Raw genomic sequence first — 22,183 nt, 5'->3', positions numbered from 1 at the left:
ATGGCCAACCAACATGAACCAGGCCTTTAAACCCCCCCTTGTTTTCACATCCCTTTGTACCACTGCTGACTTTTCATTTCCTGACATCAGCAGTTGTATTTAGTGTGTGTGTGTGTGTAAGTGTGTAAGTGACAGTTTGGAGTCGTGTCCCTGTGTTATATATAGAGAAACCTATATAAAAAAAAAAACAAGAAAGGCCTTTGTTGCTGCTGGTCAAATCCCAACCAGTTTTCCATTAGGTTAAATCTCTAAACACAAACATTGTGCTTTTATACAAGCAATTATTATTATTTAGCGTAAAGGTTTATTATTACCACCAGCAACCCCAGACACGCACACACACATGCAAACACTTTTTTTTCCTCTTTTTCTTTTATGGTTTTATTTGAAAACATTTTCACAGACAATATCCCAAACCAGCCAGGCAGGCGGATCTTCAGAAACATGTCGGGTTCAGTTTCAGAACGAACGTCACTCTCAGCACCCTGCGTTTATTGCTATTGGTTATGTGCCGTTTCGTTATAGGTCATATTCACGTTCAATTTTTTTTCCTTTTTTTTTATTGGGGAATCAAAAATGTCCATGAGTCCCAATCTGCCCATTGAAGAGAATTAAAAATAATTTGGGAACGTAATTGTTCAATCTTTGTCACTAAGTGACGTTATTATTATACATTATACAAGAGATTATAATTGAAAAAGAAAAAAGAAAAAAAAAAAACCAGAAGACTCAAAACACACACACTAAACTCATGAGACTGAGTGTCCAGATGACTCATTCAACGTGGTACAAACATCAAGCACGTGTTGTTACGTTACTAGAGGGGATGTAGGACGCAGGTTTCCGACTGACTAAAATCTTATGAGCTGATATGGCTGCTGCTGCTGCTGCTGGTGAAACATATTTAAGAACAAAAAAATTAAATAAAAATATTTTTTTTTCTTCTTCTTCCTTTTTTTTTTTTTTTTTTAAGGACAGATCAATCCGAACTGGTGATAACAGAGTAAAACAGGGACTTCTGGGAGGAGTGTGAGCTTGCTAAGTAAATCTACAATGACAAGTCTAAAAAAAGTTAGCATCTTACAAAATACTCAATAAAGAATAAAAAAATGTCTTTTCCGTTGCCCAGAAAACCAACTAGAGTCACTCCTTAGCGTCTGCCTCGGCTTCAGTTGTCGCGGATTCCTGAACAGAGAAGCAAGATGGGGGGGAAGAAAAAAAAAGAGAGGGATCATTTTATTGCACTTTATTGCATTGAATCTTCCTGCTGTAAAAAAAAAAAATGCAACAGTTAGTTGTTAATCCTGTTAAACCAAAACCACACGGGTTAGTACTTCATTACTGCACAATGTCTTGCAGACAAACGTAGGAAAGAAGACGCACTGATACACTCACTTACATATAAAACTTTACGTTAGCTACAAAAACAAAAAGAATAAAATGATAAAAAAGTTAAATACTAGTCAGCTTAAACTTTGACCCTGTATTCAAAGCAGGATTCTAACAAACCGCACTTACTCCTGAAAAAATTCTAACCAATCGCAATTACGCCTGAAGAAATTCGAACCAATCTTACTCACTCCTGAGGGAATTCTAATCAATCCTGCACACTCCCAAAGGGAATTCTGATAATCCCATTTCCCTCTGAAGGAATTCCGCCAAATCCTGCACACTCTTAGATGAATTCTGAGGAATCCTACTGGCTCCTGAAGGAATTCTGACCAATCCCACTTACACCTAAGTGAATTATAACCAATCCTGAACACTCCCGGTGGAATTCTGACCAATTCCTTCAACTCTTAAAGGGATTCCTGGAGGAATTCCGTCTAATCCCATTCGCTCCTGGAGGAATTCTGTCCGATCCCATTCGCTCCTGAAGGAATTCTGTCCGATCCCATTCACTCCTGGAGGAATTCTGTCCGATCCCATTCACTCCCGGAGAAATTTGATCTAATCCCATTCACTCCTGGAGGAATTCTGTCCGATCCCATTCACTCCTGGAGAAATTTGATCTAATCCCATTCACTCCTGGAGGAATTCTGTCCAATCCCATTCACTCCTGAAGGAATTCTGGCAGATGGCCCTCATGACTTATAGAAATTCGTTCTACATTTCCACCAATCGCTGAAGGAATCACAACCAATGGTATCTGCCCCAAATGCGATTCAGACCATTCTTACCCAAAGTATATCTGCATAAACTTTTCCAAATTTAAATCAGTTAGTTACTTAAACAACAGTAACCCTCATCAGGAGAAAGCATTTACTAAAGTTGCATAAATCCCCTATATGTCTTTCAATACGCTCCCAGATTAATTATATTAATAAACTCTACTTTTCTTTGTTTCACAATATTTAAAACACAGCATGTTTTCAACTTGATAGTGAAACCACCCACTCCTGCGACCGATTCTTAGGAGCCAAAAATCACAGTTCTCCTGTACACCTCTACTGCATGCAAAAAATAAATATCAAACATTACTTTTCAAATAAAGGTCACTTTAGCAAACTGGGGAAGGTTTAAAGAGAGAATGTCCTGGGTGTTAGTGCTCATTTCCACTAAGCTTCACACATGCTGCAAAGAGAAATTTTGAGAAAAGCCTAAGTAGGAGTCAACAAAAGATCGTCTAATAAGTCTTAAAAATATTGAGTCTTAAACATTAACTCGATGAGAATAGCAATCTAATTCTTAGTAGCTTCTTTTTAATGCATCTTGATTACATCGCATATGATAAAAGGTAACTTTTAAATTCTTCTAAATACAACACAGGAAATGAGTGCTATATGGAAAGAACTTCAGTAGCCTTGTTAAAAAAAAAAAAAAAAAAAAAAACATTATGCGTTTTAGCACGTCTTTGTTAACCGACTGCTTTTGGCCTCCAGAGAATATTGAGCATGTTTCTTTTAGTACCGAGCTATTGTGTTAATTCCAGTCATGCACTGATCTCATTTTCATTTCTAAAATAAAACCATTATCAGAAAAGTATTGGCCAACATCTAAATAAATCTTCATCTAAATGAATAATCAACACACGGTATAATTAGGCTGGCTTGGACATGTGACAGCGGTGTGACATGTGAATACACAGCAAAGCACTGCTATAACCATTAACACTGACAGACCTTTTCATTTATTATAAAATAATACAACCTTCTATTACACCAAAACAGACCCTGCGATGGATAAAGAACAAACCGACATTCATTTTGGATCTTCCCAACATCAGCAGCTGGTTTATTTACGATTTATACACGTTATGAAATGGCCGATTAGCTGTTATATGACTCTGTATGCAAACATATTTCCTTGGTGATGTGGTATTAAACTGCCTGAATGACTTACGCCACAGTCAAAAGTCTGCATATCTAAAGAAACCTGATAGGAAGAATATCCTGATAGAAGATAATTATGGAAAGTTATTTACATATTCCTTCCAACATAGAACGCCTAATGGTGTTTGAGATCACTTTCTAACTCTATGGGCGATCCTGATTTTTATTTCTTTCTACACTGTAAAACAACGCTGAAGGCGTTTATTCAAAAAATGTAATAATCTCATTTGAACAGTTAATATTGAGATGTATCTGCTACTTCTGCTCTGTGAAGCTTCATAACAGCTTTAATCTGAGGTGATGTTAATTGATGATTTCTGAGGCTGGTGACTCTAAATGAACTTCTCTGCAGCAGAGGTAACGTTTTGGTTTTGATTTTCTGGGAAGGTATTCATGAGAGACAGTTTCATCATGGAGCTTAATGGGTTTTGCAATCACACTTGATAAAACTGTTCTTTTAAGGACTATTCCAGAAAGGCTGACCTCTGTGTCTTAAAAAAACAACTGACTGTTGTTGTTGTTATATAATTACCTAATTGAAATCCCCAGTGTTGTTGTAGAATGTAGGAAATAAATTACTAAACAAAAACAAAGGAATTTGCAAGTGATCCCAAACTTGTGTTTGTGTGTGTGCAAATACTGTATGAACAGTACTGTGCAAAAGTCTTAGGCACCATATTATATGCTGTACCAATTTTGTTATACATGTTTATCATGTCTCCATAATTATGTACAAAATCATTCAGTATTTCCATATAAAAATTAACTTAAAAATTAATAAATAAATAACATTACAGAAGAATATATGCATGGCTGTAAAGAAAAAATATATAGTATAAGACAGACCAATTTTCAGACGGAAACAAAAAACCTAATGTACGCTCCTGGGATTTGCAAAAAAATAGAAAGGAGCGAGTGTGACAAAGTTACCAGAAGAACTCATATTCTCCAGCAAGATCAGTAAATCCTATATAGTAAAAACTATTTTACTTTAGTACTGTAAAATACTATAAATTATAAATATATAGTATATAATATATAATATACAATATATATTATAAAGACTATATTGTATTCTTTTTCAAAATATGCCTTCGAAAACATTTCTGAATAAAAGAAACTTTTATAAAGAATAATAAAATAAACTGTCAATGTTTAGAGTAAAAACTCATTGCTTAAAATCAGGAGTTTTAGACACAGATTTGTGCAGCTTTATAAGAAAACAGTTGTTAGGTTTTACTGAGCTTGCTGAAGAATGAGTTCTGGTAACTTTGTCACACTCATTATTTAATTATTAACTTTTACGTTATATATGGAAATACTAAATCATTTTGAACATAATTATGCAGACATACATATAACATAATTATGCAAACATATAACAAAATTGGTACAGCATATAATATGGTGCCTGACTTTTGCACAGTACTGTATACTGTGCAAAAGAAGTAGATTGTTTACTGTTAAAATGTATTTTTAAGCACGTTTTAACAGTAACCAATCTACTTCTTATCGGTTTATAATTCAATTAATATTTTACAAAGATTATAAAAAAGTAACAAATTTATTACATTAACAAAACTTATGGTATAATATTACCCCAAATTAGATTATTTTAAGTTTTAACTAAATTTTAATCATTATTTTTTTGTTAATCACCATTTTATAATTTTCTACAAAGTGACAAACTTTACAAAGAAAGTAATCACCCAAACTATTTTTCCTGCTGATATAACACTGCACTTGTGTTCAACAGTTACAGAAGTCTGAAGCACCAATTTTTCATCGGTACCTCAGGGATTATGTAAAGCAAATTTTAATGAAAAAAGAAAAACAGAAAAGCAAAAAAAAGGATCAAAGAAAAAAGAACTAAGACTTAGTTCCAACTAACTATATGAAATTTCTCCAGTGCACCTCACACATATTTAGAGATTTACAGCTGAACACACAGACACACTGCATTGCCACTTTTCACGCTCTCGTACCCTTTACTCTCACAGTCTTCTTCTGTCCTGTGACGGACAGCAGGATGGCGGAGGGACTTCTCGGGGCTGACACGGTGACAGACGAACGAGAGATGGAAATCTACGAGTGTGTGTGTGTGTGTGTGTGTGTTTCCAATGAGAGAAAGGGGTTAGGGAAATGAAAGTTAGACAGAGGGTATGCTAAAGAAAAGTAAATATTCATGCTGCTGCTTGAGCAGAAAGGCAGACAGATTAGAACTGGGTTTATTCCTAATCTAGATTTAAAAGACGTTGGTTAATGCTGTTGCAGAAAGTCGCAAAACTACTGATGACACACATGCCTTTTAATGTTTAACGTGCTGTTTCGATGTTTAACACTGATGCACAGGGTGTTTCCAAGACTGTGGTGCAGTAGCTTATGAATCTTTTAAAGACAAACAATATGAAAAATAGTTTAACCTGTCTAATGCGATAATCTAAATAAAAATTTTTCTATTTTTATGTCTCTGCTGAAATTGGATGTATTTTAAGCAACAGGGCTGAGATTTTTTAAAATGTGTTTAAAAATCAGAATTCATTCTAAGGAATCTAAGAACATTTGAACGAATGCTAATGTTTTTTTTTTTTTTTTATTCTTAATTCACTACCAGTTTATAGCGTAATTAGAGGATTTCTCATTCAGAGACCTCTGGTCAACATGTGACTTATGGAATATTCCAGATTTTTGAGAAAGCATCAGACATGTACGCACAAAACTTATTTTTTTAAAGACCTCATAAATTATGTAGGATATCATATTAATAGGACACAATCATTTATCAATAAATCCCTTGTATTATATAGGTTAGGAAACTTAAAAAAAGAAGAAAAAACTCTAAAGATAAAAATCTTTAATCTATTATTATTATTTTTACTGTTATTAATATTCTAAAAAAAAAACAATGATTTTTTTTTACAAGTTATATGTTTCAATAGCATGTTTTATAATGGTATCAGTTTTTGTTTTTAATAAATATTTAATATTTAATGTCCGAAGTGTGAAATTCCCGGCACACCAGCAGCCACAGGTATCCGAGATGCTTATGTCACCATGGTAACGCACGAAGGAAGTGACGTCTGCGCTGCAGGGTGTTCTGAATGGTGACGTTTTGGCTACATTTACACTGTCAGGTAAACGCGACCCAATTCCGATCATATGTGACACATATCGGATATGTTATATGTCCGTGTAAACAGGAAAAAAACGCATGCATTCCAATATTTCAAGATCGGTTTCAGGCCTCCATCATATGTGGAAATAAATCAGATATAAATCAGATATGTGCTAATGTGACTGTCGTGTAAACAGAGAAATCGGATTTCCTGAGGCATTGCGTTCTGTACGTCATTAAAACTGCGACTTCTTTGCGGTTTAATGACGTAATGTTATTCTCCACAAGCGCATGTGGAATTATAACATCGCAGGTGACATGAAAAAGGAAAAGCACCCAGCCCCCCCCCCTTTTAATGCTTATTAGGGCTAAATAAAATTAAGAAATCAGTATTTGGTGAATGAAGCATATGCGCAGGCTCCAATTATGCCGTTTTTTCCCCTCCTCCGTTTTAAAACCATGGTGACATTTCGTGAACTTTGCATATATCGCAGAGTGTCAAGCATACTTCACCTTCGTCTATCTTGGCTAGTGTGTAGTGCAAGAACCTCCCTTTAAGTATGCGTGATGTTTCAGATGGCATGGCAAGTGTAAACACGTGTATCGGATATGAGTCATAGTTGAAAGAAAACAGACGGTCCAAAAAATCAGATATAGCCAACAAAGCAGACTTGGGCAACGAGACCTGCAGTGTAAACGTAGCCTTTGTCGAGGGACCCTATAAAGTGCACTTCGGAATGGAACGCAGCCCCAGAGACCTACTTGGGCCCCTCAGACTACAGCGCTGCCTTTACTTACTGTTTACACTGTAACTGTTGTGAAAGAGAAACTGTGTCTGACCCCTTGCTTAATTTTGGTGACTTTGATTTATAATTTTGTATATTGTGGCTTGGTAGAAAATTCATGCCTGGTTGTGTTAGTTAGGGAGTGAAGGTAATGGTTTGTATTTCTGTTTCTTTTCTTTTGGTGCAGCATTAGGTATTTCACCCCAGGACTAGCTAGAGGGAATTTTTGTTAATTATTTTGGCCTTGTCGACTTCTAAAGCTTTTAGGCACTTTTGGGGGATTTTCTTATTCACCTTTGTTGTTTTTCTTTCTTTCTTTCTTTATTAACGCCATGCCAGCTTCTACAGCTATATTCATGGCGAGAGTCAGTTTTTGTTATACAGTATTCAAACTAGATAAGGTTTTTAAGATAAATTTTTTTCCAAGAACTTTAAAAGTAAATATGGATTTTGGATTTCAACAGAAAAAGAATTTAACAGAATAACAGAAATAAAACAACACGGTCAACCAAATAAAAAAAGATCCTCACAGGATTAAAAGAATTACAATCAAATAAAAAAATATGTTTGACGGACAGAAGGTTTGAACAGTGTGGTGAATTTTCTCTTGATAATAAAATGTGTGACTTTTGAGTGTCCTATGCTGCCTTTTGTATAGATGACTTGATCCCAACGATTATTAAAAGGAAATGTATGTTTTGTTCCAATATTGTGATTTATTTCATGTAGTTTATTCTTTAAATAATGAATCCATTCTGATTGCCATTTATTTTTTATGTATACATTTAAAATTGGTTTAAAGTCTGTCACCTTTGTTGTAAATCAACACTAAGCAAACGCACTATTGGTCTTTTTTTTTTTTTTTTTTTACTGGAAGTCTTTTATAACAGCAGCGATCAGTTTTGTAACAGAGCTCACCATGAAAATAAAGCTGGCTGAAGGGGACATGGACTGTGTATCGTTACCCGACTCTTTGAATAAGCTGAAGCCTGTCTAGTAGTGACAGGGAGGTAACTCGATTCAGTTATATATCATGATGCATTTGTGTGAAAATCAATTTTTTTTTAATAAATTTTAAAGTTGCAGAACTTTACGAAAGTTTTTAGTCAAACTTTGTCATACATGTCTTTTTTTGTTAATGTCTTCATTATTAAGTCAGCAAAACAAAACAGAACAAAAAAAAGTAATTTCTAAACTTTAGTTTTCCAGCAAAAAAAAAAAGTATCTTAGAGGAAAATATCTGTAGGCAAAAAAAGAAAGTAGCATATTATGTAAAAAAACAAAGGGAAAAAAGCTTCTGTGTTTTGCTGCTTGAACAAAGAAGCAGATGTGACAAAAAGACTGTGGCTGATTCTGAAAGATGTTCAGTAAAAACTAAGCAGCTCATTTATCCATATAATAAAACTGTAAAATTGGCGTGTCTGTACATTGAAGATATTTGTGAAATAAAAATTTGAGGGGACGTAAGATTAGTAACATCAAGATGTTTTTTTGAATTGACCCACGTGAAGTAAAGATATGCTACTTAAATTTAAATGGAAACGCCCATATTTGATAAAAAAATAAATAAATAAATAAACCTTCGAAAAAAATAATTAGTTCATCTTAAAATTCATGTATGTTTTTTAATATGCACTTATGAGTATACAAGTGAAATCTACTTAACACACCTTCATTTCGAGTAAACACGTAAAATTCAATAGATGGCGCTGTACATATTTTTAAAACATCCTTATGAGTGTGCGATTAATTTCCACTAATTGTTAACTATTTGTAGAACTTATTATTTTCGTACACATCCCTACTGGCTAGGAAGGATAGCTAAGCTAACGTTAGTTCACAGTTGTGTCACATGCATAATTGTCGATTACATTATAAGCTGTAATATTCTTCGCAGTATTAACCATTAACATCTGTTACCTAATATTACTAATAAATGTTATATCATAGCAGTGGCACCCCAGTCATGGAATCAAACCAGAGGGCTTCTACAAAACAAATATGTCCTTTGAATAATCATTTCCAACATCCAAAACTTAAAAATAAATCATGCTATAAAATAATAATAATAATAATAAGAAGAAGAATGTAAAACTCTCTCTCTCACCCCCTCTGGTTTGGTCTCGCCATTCTCAGTGGGCACCGCATCTTTCTCCTCCTTCTTGCCTTTGGCTCCGCCCTTCTTTCCTTTCACCGCTTTGTCGTCAGATGCCTTCTGCAAACACCAAACAAACATGAGTGGTTTGACTTGGCAGCCACGGCCTCACTGCAACACACATCTACTGATAAAACTCGATGATTTTCCTGAGCGCAGGATTCTGATTGGTCAGAAATAATTATACCTCGGTATACAAATTTAATTCATGTTTAATTAAGACAAGTTCTTAAGGCGATATTTCGCTAAATTTTCCAGTAAGAAATAATGCAGATCATTCTTTTTTTTTTTCATTCCAAAAAAGAAAAAAAGACGCGTGAAAAGTCTTTTGAAAGCACGCCAAAAGCAACATTGGTATCGTGGGTCAACTCTTTCCAAACAGCTTTCTTTTACAGACTGAACAAGCTTGCAAAAATTCATAAGGGGTAGAAATGGTATATCGAGGTTTAACTTTAGGTCAGGGCATGCTGTTATGGAAAAGTAATCATCTTCAGATCAGTGCTTCACACTGGGGCGCATGACAGGAAGGAAACTCCCTTGTCATTGATACTCCCTTGTCATTGATTTTATTTTATTTTTATATACATAATCGCACACACAAGTATTTTAATCTTCGCATATTAACTAGGTTTAAAACATTTCATTAAATGCAAATTAAGGCAAACACAATTAACCTTTTCAATTATGCAACTTTGAACTAAATTATCTGAACAAATTTCTAAAAATAAATGCCCCAAAGTGGGCAAAAGTGCCTCAGCTGAGTCTCTGGAATTTGTTTCCATGCAAATAGGGTCTTGTTTAAATTGTAACCTATTTGCAAGTTAAAATATATTTTTTTATAAATAGTTTACTTTAAATTAAATGTGTTTAAATTATTCGAACATATGAAAATATGAAACATTTTGCTTTTAGATCTGGAAACATTTTCTAACAGTCATATACACACAGTGAAACGTCCACGTACTCGATCCACATTTAACCAGAGTTGGAATTTACCACAACAACTAAACAGTTTAAACCTTTTCCCAGTGTACTGTATATGCTTAGGAATTATTTAAAAAATTTTGTCTTTGAAAGTTAGAATCACTCTGATAAAATGTTGCAACACACGACCTCGAAAAAAGCTATTCTGAACTAAAATACACTCATGACACCCTTGTACTGCCCATGCTAGTTTTTTTTCTTTCTACTTCTTGTTGAATTAATGTTTATATTTTTTACATGGAGGACTTCCCCCCCCCCGCTCCTGTGCTCATTATTTACAACACAGTAGAGTTATTAGCCTCAGCAGTAGTCTCCATGGTGATCAAAATGGTTTTGAATCCCACTCAGGTAACCACATGCAGCGTAGTAGCCCTTAAAGCTCAGAGCATTTTAGCCATTATTTTTCTTTTATTTTTTAAAATAAACATATATAAGGCAAAGGATTGTGCAGTATAGACTGACTGTTTTTTTTTTAGCACAAAATAGGCAACATGATGAACTGAATTTTAGTTCTTAACTTTCCTAAACACAACCCAGCGGAAAATTCGAAACTGGGTCACAAAGGTACAGAAATAGCACAAATACACACAATCACGTGTTTCTATAATTGTGTTCAGTTGTTTTTATCACCAATAATAATAATAATATTAATAATAATAATAACAATAATAATAATAATATGCTGTTTTTGAAAGTTCTAAATTTTTGTAACTTAATTCCCATATTCTGGTAGTTGTAAAATTGACCCTTTATAAAAGTAATGATAACCTTTGTTCTACCTGACATATCCAAAAACCCAGATACACGGTTTGAAGTCTCCCCGTGGGATAAAAGTCTCCCCAGAAAGTCTTCTATGTAAGCACTTTTTTTCATCGTCATTGACCTATGCCGAGTTGCTGACACGTATCTGTGTGCAAGTTTTAAAGAATATACAGTGTATGAATCTGACTTGTTGGAGAGGCTGGTGCATTCTAGGGCTGTGTTCATATTACACCACATTGTGCAATTCAGATTTTTTTTTGATCGGTCAGATTACGTCATGACGATTTACAACTACAAGTGATTTTTATCTAATCCACATGTGGATGCATCTGTCCTCCAAAACAGCCCACACCAGCACATCGATACGTCTTTGCTCATGCCATCTGGTATAAAACGCGTCATATTAGTGTGACGGCTGGTTCATTTCGCACAACGGATGCGACTTTAGCAAAAATCTGCATGGGGTTTTTGCCTTGGAGGACAGCAAGCAGTTTAGCCGACTGTATTTGTTGAAATCCAGAAGAAGGAGGAAAGCCAGACGCTTCGCTTTAGCTGTTTTAGAAGCTGTTGCTAGTAATGCTACGAAATCCTGGCGCTGCTGCTGATGTCACATGGATTCCGATCTGCCCGTTCTCACTCAAGTCACATGATTATCACATATCTAACGCAATTTAGATCCGATCTGCAAAACATCAGATTAGTGCATTCAGACACCCCTAAAAAAATCAGAACTGTGTGACTTCAGCTCGGTGATGTGAATGCGACCTAAGCTCCAATTAACCTTATCTCTACCTAGTATCCGTTCAGCAGCTTTAGCAAGCTTCCTCTCTGAGTCTTTACTCCTTTTTCACAACGCACTAGTGAGTTTCTTTTCCTTCCTGTAAGCAAATACACCCAAAACTCTTGCACTCACACCTCAGCAGTAACGATCACAGTCTGAGACCCACTGATTTTCTCCTGAATAAAACTCTTCAAGCTTAACTTTTATGTTCCGAGCTCAGAGCACGGCTAAGGAGTTCGACACACCCGACCAGGAGCTGGAGTCAGAGCTGAGGAGGAGGGGGGTATGGGGGTTGGCTTGTTGTATTGCCAACAACTTAAGTAACCTAAGGTTCACCGCAGTTAATTAAAAAATGTAACCCTATAATAAACGTAGGTTTAAACATCTACAGGATGTTAGACGTAATTGTTTGGCGTTGAAGGATTTGACTTTGGATTGGGGCTTTTTCTCGATGCCAGACGTAAAATTTTTATGTAAAAAAGTTTCCTTATAGCTGTAATCATGGCGATGGCGCAACTACCACATCTGATTACATAACTGTTTGGCTCTCAAATTAGGAAGAAAGCAACTGGACACGACTAAATTAGGGAGAAAAGCTGGGAAAATCCCCCCCACCCACACGGAAAAAAAAAATTTAATAAATAAAGAAACAAGAAAATATCACAGAAGGAATCATGTTGTGGGGAGGGAGGGGAACAAATAGTGTGTATCAAATCCTGAAAGAATCGTCGGGATTTGTCAAAAGGATTTGTGTGAATGAGAGACGATCGGTTTAAATAAAACACAATAATTTTATTGACTCTGACGGTCAATAAAATTAAACTTAACTTGTACCGAAAGTAACACAAAAACAGGCATAACCTTTTTTAATTAACTGATTTATTTTTGTATTTATTTATTATACTATATATATTATTTATTTATTGTATTTATTCATATAAATTACATTTTTTGGGGATTTGTTTACATACTGTACATCCAACATGGCTGCATGCAAAACACATGCAAATGATTTGAAACAGAATCATGTGTGTGTGTGTGTGTGTGTGTGTGTGTGTGTGTTTCTTCTGGTACCTTAACTGCAGCTTTTTTGGGTTTGGGCTCAGGTTTAGGGGGAACCGGTTTCTGTTAATGAAAAAAAAAAGATTGTTAAACAAAAACCAACCAAAATTACCTATAAAAAACATAAATGATTAATATATATATATATAAGTATCTATGCAACCAAAAAGCTTGTAAAATAAGATATATATTCTTGATAAAAGGGAAAAGTGAAGACATAAAACACATTGTGTGGAAATGAAACATCATGAAAGTTACTCAGTGATTTAAAAAAAGTGACTTTTTGAGTGACTTTTAAAGCAACTTTAAACCGCTTATGAGGTTTATTTACACGACTTCAGACATCGGAATGACGGCACAAAATGCAGAACTCATAAAATGCACATATTATTATTAGTATGATTATTATTACTATCACTATAAATTGGTGACAGAAACAACACACACAAAAAAAAACATGAAAAACGAGTGACCTTATCTTGTGACCTGTGGGAAACTTTGTACCGGCTATATTAAAAGTCTCACAGTTTACTGCCTGATTTAATAGATTTTTGCCACTAGAAGTGCCACTATTATGCCATTTTAAAGGTTGGTAATATTGCTTAATAAGTCTCTTAAACCAGGTTTACATGTATGCAAGGTCAAAAAACACTTTAGTTTTCTCCAAAAATAGATTTAATTTTACCCCATTTCTAAATGATTCGTAAACGACACGTGTGAAGCAGTTCGAAGATTCAGTCTGTGTAAACCTCTCCTTTCCGTAAGCCCTCCATGCTGTGATTGGTCAGATGGCGCTGAGGGTCCTTTATAATTGTTCTACTGCTACAGCATGTGTCGGGGAAAAAAAACGCCCATTACTATAACTGAACGACGGCTCTGGAAACCCGTCAAGACATTGAAAAGATGCGGTCGGTTTTACCCTATCAATTGGAGACGATGTCTGACGATGAAACAGTTGAAGTGGCACATCGACAAAAAACTGTTTTGCTAGCACGACTGGAGCAGGACGTTTCTCAGTGGTTAGCGCAGGATACAGCGTCTTCTTGACATGATGTAACGTTAATCCACGTGGAAATTGTACTGTTTGTGGGCGGCAAGTTGTTCGCAATGTAGAACGTGGGTGGACATTATGAAAATATATTACGTAGTGACGTGGATCCGTAACAGAAAAAATTTTAAATTGCTAACGACTCATTTAGGCGAATGAGAGCCGACTCTTTTCTTTAATAGACAAAAATCTAATTTATCGTGCACGGCTGCGTCAACTTTGCAGATAGTTTATTTTCACATACAGCTGCATGAAAGATCATATTTAAAAACACATAATAGGGGTACTTAAAAAAAAATCCAGATTTTCTCCCTAATTTAGTTGTGGCCAATTCCTCCCCGTCACTAGGGGGCTCCCACATTAAGGCTACTACTACCACTCAGTCGGGAGAACCGAAAAAACTATCACGTGTTTCCTCCGAACCACATGACGCCAACCGACCACATCTTTTTGAACTGCTTGCTCACACACCGTTGGGGGCAGCGTAACACACTCGAAGGACAGCACTATCTGCTCCTTCCTCTTGCCCGAGCTCACAGACGCCCCTGATTGGCTAGAGCCGTGATTAATGTGGGAGCATGAAGTTCCTCTCATCCCTCCCCTGTGAGAGAGCTCGGCCAATCAGCTCTCTCTAGACCTTCGGATGCGATAGGTTATGCCTGATTCTATATAAAGTCAAGTTCATTTGTGAATAAAACACTTCTGAGAAGCGCAGAAATTATCCTACTACAGTCTGTCTTTTGTGTCTTTTCTGATGAAGAGATACTAAAACCTACACTATAAAATGGACCAGAGCTAATCATTACATGAGTGCTGTTGTACTGAATATCAGCATGGCTGTGATGTGGTCGTAGGCACGAGGGAGCATAAGTGGATGCGAGGCAATGTTTTCAAAATGAGAAACGTGTAAGGTAAGAGAAACACTGATAAAACCGTGCAGAATCTAGTCTTGAGTTGTTGTGCACCACGCAGTTCCCTCACCACTGACCGACGGTACAGCCCATAACTATCACACCGTATCACCGATAACCTGTTGACTTTATGAAAGCAATAAATCCTGAGAGAGACTCGAAATCTAATTGTCACAGGAAAAGAGCTGCAACAAAAATGTTGTTGTGTTTGAGTCGTTTATTCAACGTTACCTTAACATCACTTTATCAAAGTCTTTCTAACTATCGTTTACCTTTTTTTTTTACTAGATGTGCCCGCGACTTCGTTCATGTGGAATTTAATCGCAAGAGCGTTTTAGAAAAAAATGTACAGCGCCATCTGTTGAATTTTGGAATTAACTACATTTTTGTGTGAGATTACGCTTATTAAATAAGTATTAAATTAGACAATTGCACACTCGTAAGCATGTATTAAAAAATGTACAGTGCTTCTGTACATCTGTTGAATTTTGAAAAGAACTACTGTTTTTTTGCGTTTTCTATTTAAATTTTAAATTAGCATGTTTTGGCTTCTTCCTATTAAAATTAATTCATTAGTTTTTACATGATGCATGCACAAACAGACAAAAAAACTGAAAGAACAGACAGACAAAAAATTTTAAAACTATCCTGATGTGTTCTGATGTACACACCAATGACACACCAATTTTACAATTTAAGTATTTATTACTGATTATAATCACGCTACTACATTATATTATCTATTATGTTTTGGCCTGATTAAGAAGCGCCATTATTCACACACTCGGTCTGATATCTTACGTTCGATTAGAGGATTAAATGCAGCATTAAAAAATGTCCATGTCTCTCTGGTCAACTACTTTGAAATTACGCAGAGTCATGTTAAACACAATCACATGCTCTTTCTCTATTAAAACTTTCTACCTTCGCTTTTTGTGACTGTTGTTATGATCAGAGTCTTAAATTGAAAATTCCCCTTTGGACAGAACTGTGCAAATCTCTTAAAGAGCCTGTGTTTTTTTTTTATACAAACTTTGTTATAAATGTTTATTTTATGATTTCATTATTAAACCAGTACAAAAAAATCTGATTTTCAAACATTATTTTTTACGGCAAAAAAAGTTATTAATAATAATAATAATCGTCTTACAGAAAAATATCTGTAATAAGCAGGATATTATGAAAAAAGAATTAGGTGTGATAAAGTCCTCAGAAGGACAGTGGCTGGTTTTGCAGGATGTTTAGTGAAACTATGCAGCTAATTTCCTTATAAACCTTCACACATTGTACCTAAAACTATAGTTTAAGCCATGGGTCGTCACACCAACTGCTGTCTTTGTTGCTTTAATTACTGTTTACTGCTTTTTATAGTAGAAACTTTTTTAAAACAAATTTTTCCTACAGAAGTTATTTGCATGTGCTTAAAACTTTTGCACATTACTATGATATTTGAAAAACTGGCTACTCTAGAAGACAGGTACAGTCGAGCCCTGAAATCTGAAATTGGCAAGGGTTTACATTCCTAGAGCACCTGCGAATTGTGAAAAATCACGAATTTTGTATGTGGTCAAAAAAACAAAACATAAATGCCTATTTTTATAGTTTAATTTCAATCTCAGCTTTAATAGATTACCATTAAAAAAAAAAGAAAAAAAAAAGAATGTAAATGTACAGTACTGTACTGCTGTTATTATTAATTAGGTTTTAAGGAAAAATTCAAGAATCCACGAAGCTCCAAACTCTGAACCATGACTTCACGGTATAATAATATATATTTTTAAATATATTATTGAGTTCTTGGCAGGTTACAAAACAATATCTGTGATAAAAAAAATCTGTTCGCAATCTGATCTAATAATTAGTGTTAGTAATCAATAACACTCTACAATAGTTCAGAAGTGTGTGATGTGAGATATGGCATTATTTATTTTATTTATTAAATTTAGAATAAAGTGTCACATAGTGCTGTATGTCTTCCACTGTTTTTTTTGTTTTGTTATTGCACCATATTACTTTATGAGCATGTGAACAAGCGACACGCCGGATCACTGCAGGACTGCGCGCAGCATTGCGTACGCACAATACTGTATAGTTAACAGCTCATATTAGATCAATGTGAAAATTCTCTTTCATGATGGACTCGGAAATTAAATTATTTCCATCTATTTCTGTATATACATCATATTAGGGATGCACCGAAATGAAAATTCTGGGCCGAAAACGAAACCGAAATTTTTGGATGCACTTGGCCGAAAACCGATACCGAAACCGAAAATGGCTTCATTAAAAAACATGTTTAAAATATTTATTTTTTTTTGTATTAAAAAAATGTTGCATATTGCAACTTTGCTGTCCTCATCTGAAACTTTGAAGTGCTTCCAAACCGCCGACATACTCCGTGTTTGATGTGTAATGACAGCGCGAACGAGACGGGAGGATGGGAGAGGCGTGGCAACAATTTCGGCTTTTATTTTCGGCGCTTTCTTACGTTTCGGCCGAAACCGATAATGCTATTTCGGCCCGAAAATTTTCGGCGGCCGAAATTTCGGTGCATCCCTACATCATATATCATAAAATATTGTAGAATCTTACCGAGGACAGGCGCTCTGACCTCCGAGTGGGCTGAGAGGGAAAAAAATAGAGAGATGATAAGAGAAAGATGCAAAGATAGAAAATAAAAACTGTAGTAATATATCGTGTAATCATTATTTGTCATTTTGTAATTATCAATCAACTTCATTGATTGAGTTACATATCACAAGGTGATAAAAAACATTGCTGTTCTATGTTCCTGAATATTCCGCTTAACTATTTATACAACACAGCAAACTATTTTCCAAGTTTGTTTTAAATTTATTATTGAATCAGGATATTTATAAAATTATAATACAAATCTAACCGGCACCTAGGTATCATGATATCGTATTAAGTCGTCCCTGATGATTTACATCCCTAACGTTTACTGCGTATGAACTTCTCCAAAGTACAGTTAACTGTTCTGCTTATGATTTAAGTATTTGTTGACCGGCTAAACATGAGTGTTTCATATCCATGTGTGCATGTGTGTGTGGAACGCACCTCCTGCTTTGTGACTTTGGTAGAGTCTTTCCCCTCTGCTCCCTCAGGTGACTGAAAAAAGAAACACACACGTACACACAGGCTATGTTTTATGAATTAGAATTTTAACAGAACCTTTTTTTTAGCATATGTTCAGTATTAATTTTCCCCATGTGTGTAAAATTGTCAAAACTGCGAAAATAAACAAATCTACTTAAACAACATCTATACATGTTTAAAAACTAAAAAGAAAAAACACAATATTGCCATGAGTGTGGAACTCTGTTTAGCTCTTATGCTACTATAAGCTCCGCCCCATGCAGAACACAATTAATTGACTCCACCCCTTTCCCTTAAAAGCAACTCTGATATCCTATCACTGCATTCGATTGAACTCCTTGGAACAAGAAGAATTGTGTCATTTTTGTCATGTTATCATTTATTATTACCGATTAATCAATTATTAATTACTTACATAACCAATTATGGCTTAAAAATGTGAGAAAATTGCATCTCTAGTATATACAAATATATATATTATAAAATATATTATTGACACACAATACATTCACCACTGCATAAACTGCTTCTCAACACAATAATACAATTTTCACACAAAAACTAAAGTTAGAAAATTCTCAGATCACTGTTCAAATACATGAAGTTGCCACTTCAGTGAACTGACCTTTTGCTTGTTCATGTTCACTCTGATGCATTATTTTTAAAGATAAAATAAATAAATATAAATAAATCAGCAAAAATACAGTCTTCTGTATCACTGTAGGTTAACTTCTGATAACCGCACCATAAGCATGTTTAAATTAATTTTAAACTGATGTCTATCTTTTACGGGGAAAAATAAATGTATCTTTAAATAAAGATAATTTGGAAATGTCTTGGAATTATTTAATTTCTCAGATATTTAGTTAAATGTTTGGCCTTAAATCAAGAAGAATATAATTAAACAAAGACAAACTCACCAAAAAATATTATAGTAAAGATGACACAATAAAAGTGATGCTTAATAATTATTATAATAATACTGTTGTAAACTATATATATTAAAATGCTTTACAGTGAGGGAGCATTTGGATGTTTATTTATTATTAATATATAAATATACAAATATTTTTATTATTTAACTATTATTATTGTTATTATTATTTCTGCTCTTAATACTATCTATAATTCACGAGTGTTTGTATTACAAATACTAATTATTCTGTTAGGACTAGTTTATTATTAAAATGAATATTATTGGTGCTTATCTTATTAATGTGGATGTTGTTATTATTATTAAATAACAATTTTAGTATTTCATAACTTTTATTATTGCGGTTATTATTATTTATAACTCATGAGTGTTTGTATTACTAATAATAATTATTATTTCTGTTATTAATAGTATTTTATTATTGAAATGATTAATAATTGTCTTACTAACATTGTTATTAGTGTGGAATATTATTATTATAAATTAACAAAGTTTGTTATTTAATAACTTTTATTATTACTGTTATTACTATTTATAATCTATGAGTGTCTGTATTAATAATAGATTAATAATTGTCTTACTAACATTGTTATTAGTGTGGACTATTATTATAATAAATTAACAAAGTTTGTTATTTAATAACTTTTATTATTACTGTTTTACTATTTATAATCTATGAGTGTCTGTATTAATAATAATAGTAATTATTTTTGATATTCGTGGTATTTAATAATTAGAATTATTAATATTATTGTTACTAATATTGTTATTAGCAAGGATGATGATTACTGTTATAAATTTTTTTTAGCATTTAATAACTTTATTACTGCAATTATTATTACTATCTATATTCCAAAAGTGTTCGCATTAATACAAATATTTTTGTTAAGGATATTTAATTATTTAAATGATTAATATTACTGTTGCTTATGTTATTAGTGTTGATGATGATTATGATTAATACTATTATTATTAAGCATTTTTAGCCATTAATAACTTATTATTGCTGTTGTTATTACTATCTAATATCTATATATTATCTGGATCTATAATCCATAGGTTTTTGAATTAATACTAATTATTGTCATTTTTGTTAATAATATTTTATTATTGAAATGATCAATATTACTGTTACTAATATAATTAGTGAGGATATTAATTATTATAAGACACTTTAATACTTAACTTGTTCTGCGCATGCGCGAACCGTCTGCGCGTTTCATTCCACTTTCCATAAAGAGCGCTGACCTCCAGCACTATGAAATACAAGCGCGCGCGTCTAGTGTCCTGTTAAAGAGCTCGCGCCTATCTCATATTTTAGCATCTTTATCATTTACAGCGTTTTCTATAGCAGTGTGTTCGCGCAGTCACGTGTTTGTTTGTTTTTTACCCGTTTTTTTGTTTGGGGGGCGGGGGGGGGGGGCCCTCACGCGCACCACCACCGTACCAATTGTCTTCGCGCGGCGAAGCGCGCGCGCTCCCGAAACGTGCGCGCGCGAGCGTGATTGATGTGCCAGTCGCTTACATACGGGTCTCTCTCTCTCTCTGTACAGCGCTCCGTGAAGAGGAGGAGGAGGAGGAGGCATAGGAGGAGGAAGAGGGGGGTGTCGGTTCAAACAGGGCTATTAAATAAATAAATAATATTAGATTTCTTCCTAAATCGATCGGCTTATTATTAAAAGTCGCGTTTGATTCAAGCAGAGGCGAAAAAAATGAAAATGCGCGCAGAGCATGAGCTCGCGCATCAGTGACTCTGTGTGCTCGAGCTACTGCTGCTATCATCATGGAGGACGACTAAATTAAAAAAAAAATGGAAAGCACAGATATGACCTAGGGAATGTGTGTGAGTGTGTGCGCGTGTGATGAACGGCGAGCCGAAAAATCCAGCACTGATTAGCAAAACTTACCGCTAAACCATTTTACCTGCTCGACATTTTGGGTGGGTAATAACCGACTGGAAGAGCAGCGCCTGGAATATTCTCACTGTGGATACAGAAATAAAGAAATAAAACACGAATTGAAATGTTCTTACCTTCCTTTTGGGCATTTTTCGCGTTTTGTTTCTCGTTAAACAGACGAGTTTTTTTAAAAACCGCTCCGTGTGTTTTTAGCGCGTGAGTGAGTGAGTTTGTAACTACGACGGAATACTGGATCAATATCTAAAACACCTCCTGTAATAACATGTTAATAAGATGCGGCTTCTCTGCGCCACCATTGGACACCTTGGCGCTCGCTCCGCCACCGATTGGCTCGCTGTCGTAAATATGTAAATAGCTCCGGAGCGCTGATTGGTCTGCGCGGCCAGTAGCCCGCGCTTTGATTGGTTACGCGCTTTTTTCTGAAGCAAATCACAGCGAGGGCACTGGATAGATAGGTTTAAAGGTGCAAAAAGAGACAAGGCAAAGAAGGTGACAAGCAATTTCAGGTTGCCAGGTTCGCTGTCTTGACGTCACATGTTTACAGGTGGAAAAGCTTATCTCTCAATTTTTTTTGCTGGGAAATAGGTATAAAAATAAATTAACCAAATAATCTAAATTTAATACATTTAATCTTCATCACTTATATAGCTTTAGTCGCATGAGGCCTGGTGACCCTCCCAGGACTGACTTAGGGCACGAGACGGGGTAGTACACTCTGGACTGGACTACAGGCAATTTGGAAACACCAATGAGCCTAATATATCTTTGAACTTTGGGAGAAAACCAGAGCACCCGGAGAAAACCCACCAAGCACAGAAAGAACATGCAAACTCCATGCACACCTACCTCTTTTATAAATACATTTTAGATATACAGTACACTATGACTTAGTATTAAGCTCTGTCGCCTTGCAATTCTAGGTCCTGGGTTCAATTCTTGCGTCGGGTCTGTGAGCATGGAGTTTGCATGTACTCCCCGTTCTTGATTGGTTTCCTTCACATTCTCCAGTTAGCTCCCACAGTCCAAAGACCTGCAAATTATGCTAATTGGCAGTCCCACAATGCCTGTAGTTTGTGAATGTGCGTGTGAGGTCCTACCACAGTTGCTGTGTGTGTGTGTTTCTGTCGGGGAGTGGGGAGTCAGGGTAGCTCAGTGGTTAAGGCATTGGACTATGGTTTGGAAGGTCCCAGGTTTAAATTCCAAGACTCCTTATTGTCCCTGTTGGACCCTTGAGCAAGGCCCTTAGCTGCTCACATGTATAATGAAATTCAAACGTAC

At 35.0% G+C, this 22,183-nt stretch overlaps 1 protein-coding gene across 2 annotated transcripts; it reads right to left on the bottom strand.

Moving 5' to 3' along the window:
- Positions 1-353: 353 nt before the first annotated feature.
- hmgn3 (high mobility group nucleosomal binding domain 3) lies at positions 354-21,172 on the bottom strand. Of its 2 annotated transcripts, none has more exons than XM_053483268.1 (6): positions 21,019-21,172; positions 18,014-18,064; positions 17,528-17,557; positions 12,989-13,039; positions 9,340-9,447; positions 354-1,185 (listed from the first exon to the last, which is right to left on the bottom strand). In XM_053483268.1, the coding sequence occupies exons 1-6, from the start codon at positions 21,031-21,033 to the stop codon at positions 1,144-1,146; spliced, it is 297 nt and encodes a 98-aa protein (XP_053339243.1). In that variant the 5' UTR covers positions 21,034-21,172; the 3' UTR covers positions 354-1,143. The 2 variants fall into 2 exon arrangements, with proteins under 2 accessions (XP_053339243.1, XP_053339244.1); XM_053483269.1 differs by having other exon boundaries at positions 9,340-9,444.
- Positions 21,173-22,183: the final 1,011 nt, after the last annotated feature.

Source organism: Clarias gariepinus, chromosome 22 (genome assembly GCF_024256425.1).
Source record: "Clarias gariepinus isolate MV-2021 ecotype Netherlands chromosome 22, CGAR_prim_01v2, whole genome shotgun sequence".
Lineage (NCBI taxonomy): Eukaryota > Metazoa > Chordata > Actinopteri > Siluriformes > Clariidae > Clarias > Clarias gariepinus.
This window is presented reverse-complemented; position numbering and strand designations above follow the sequence as displayed.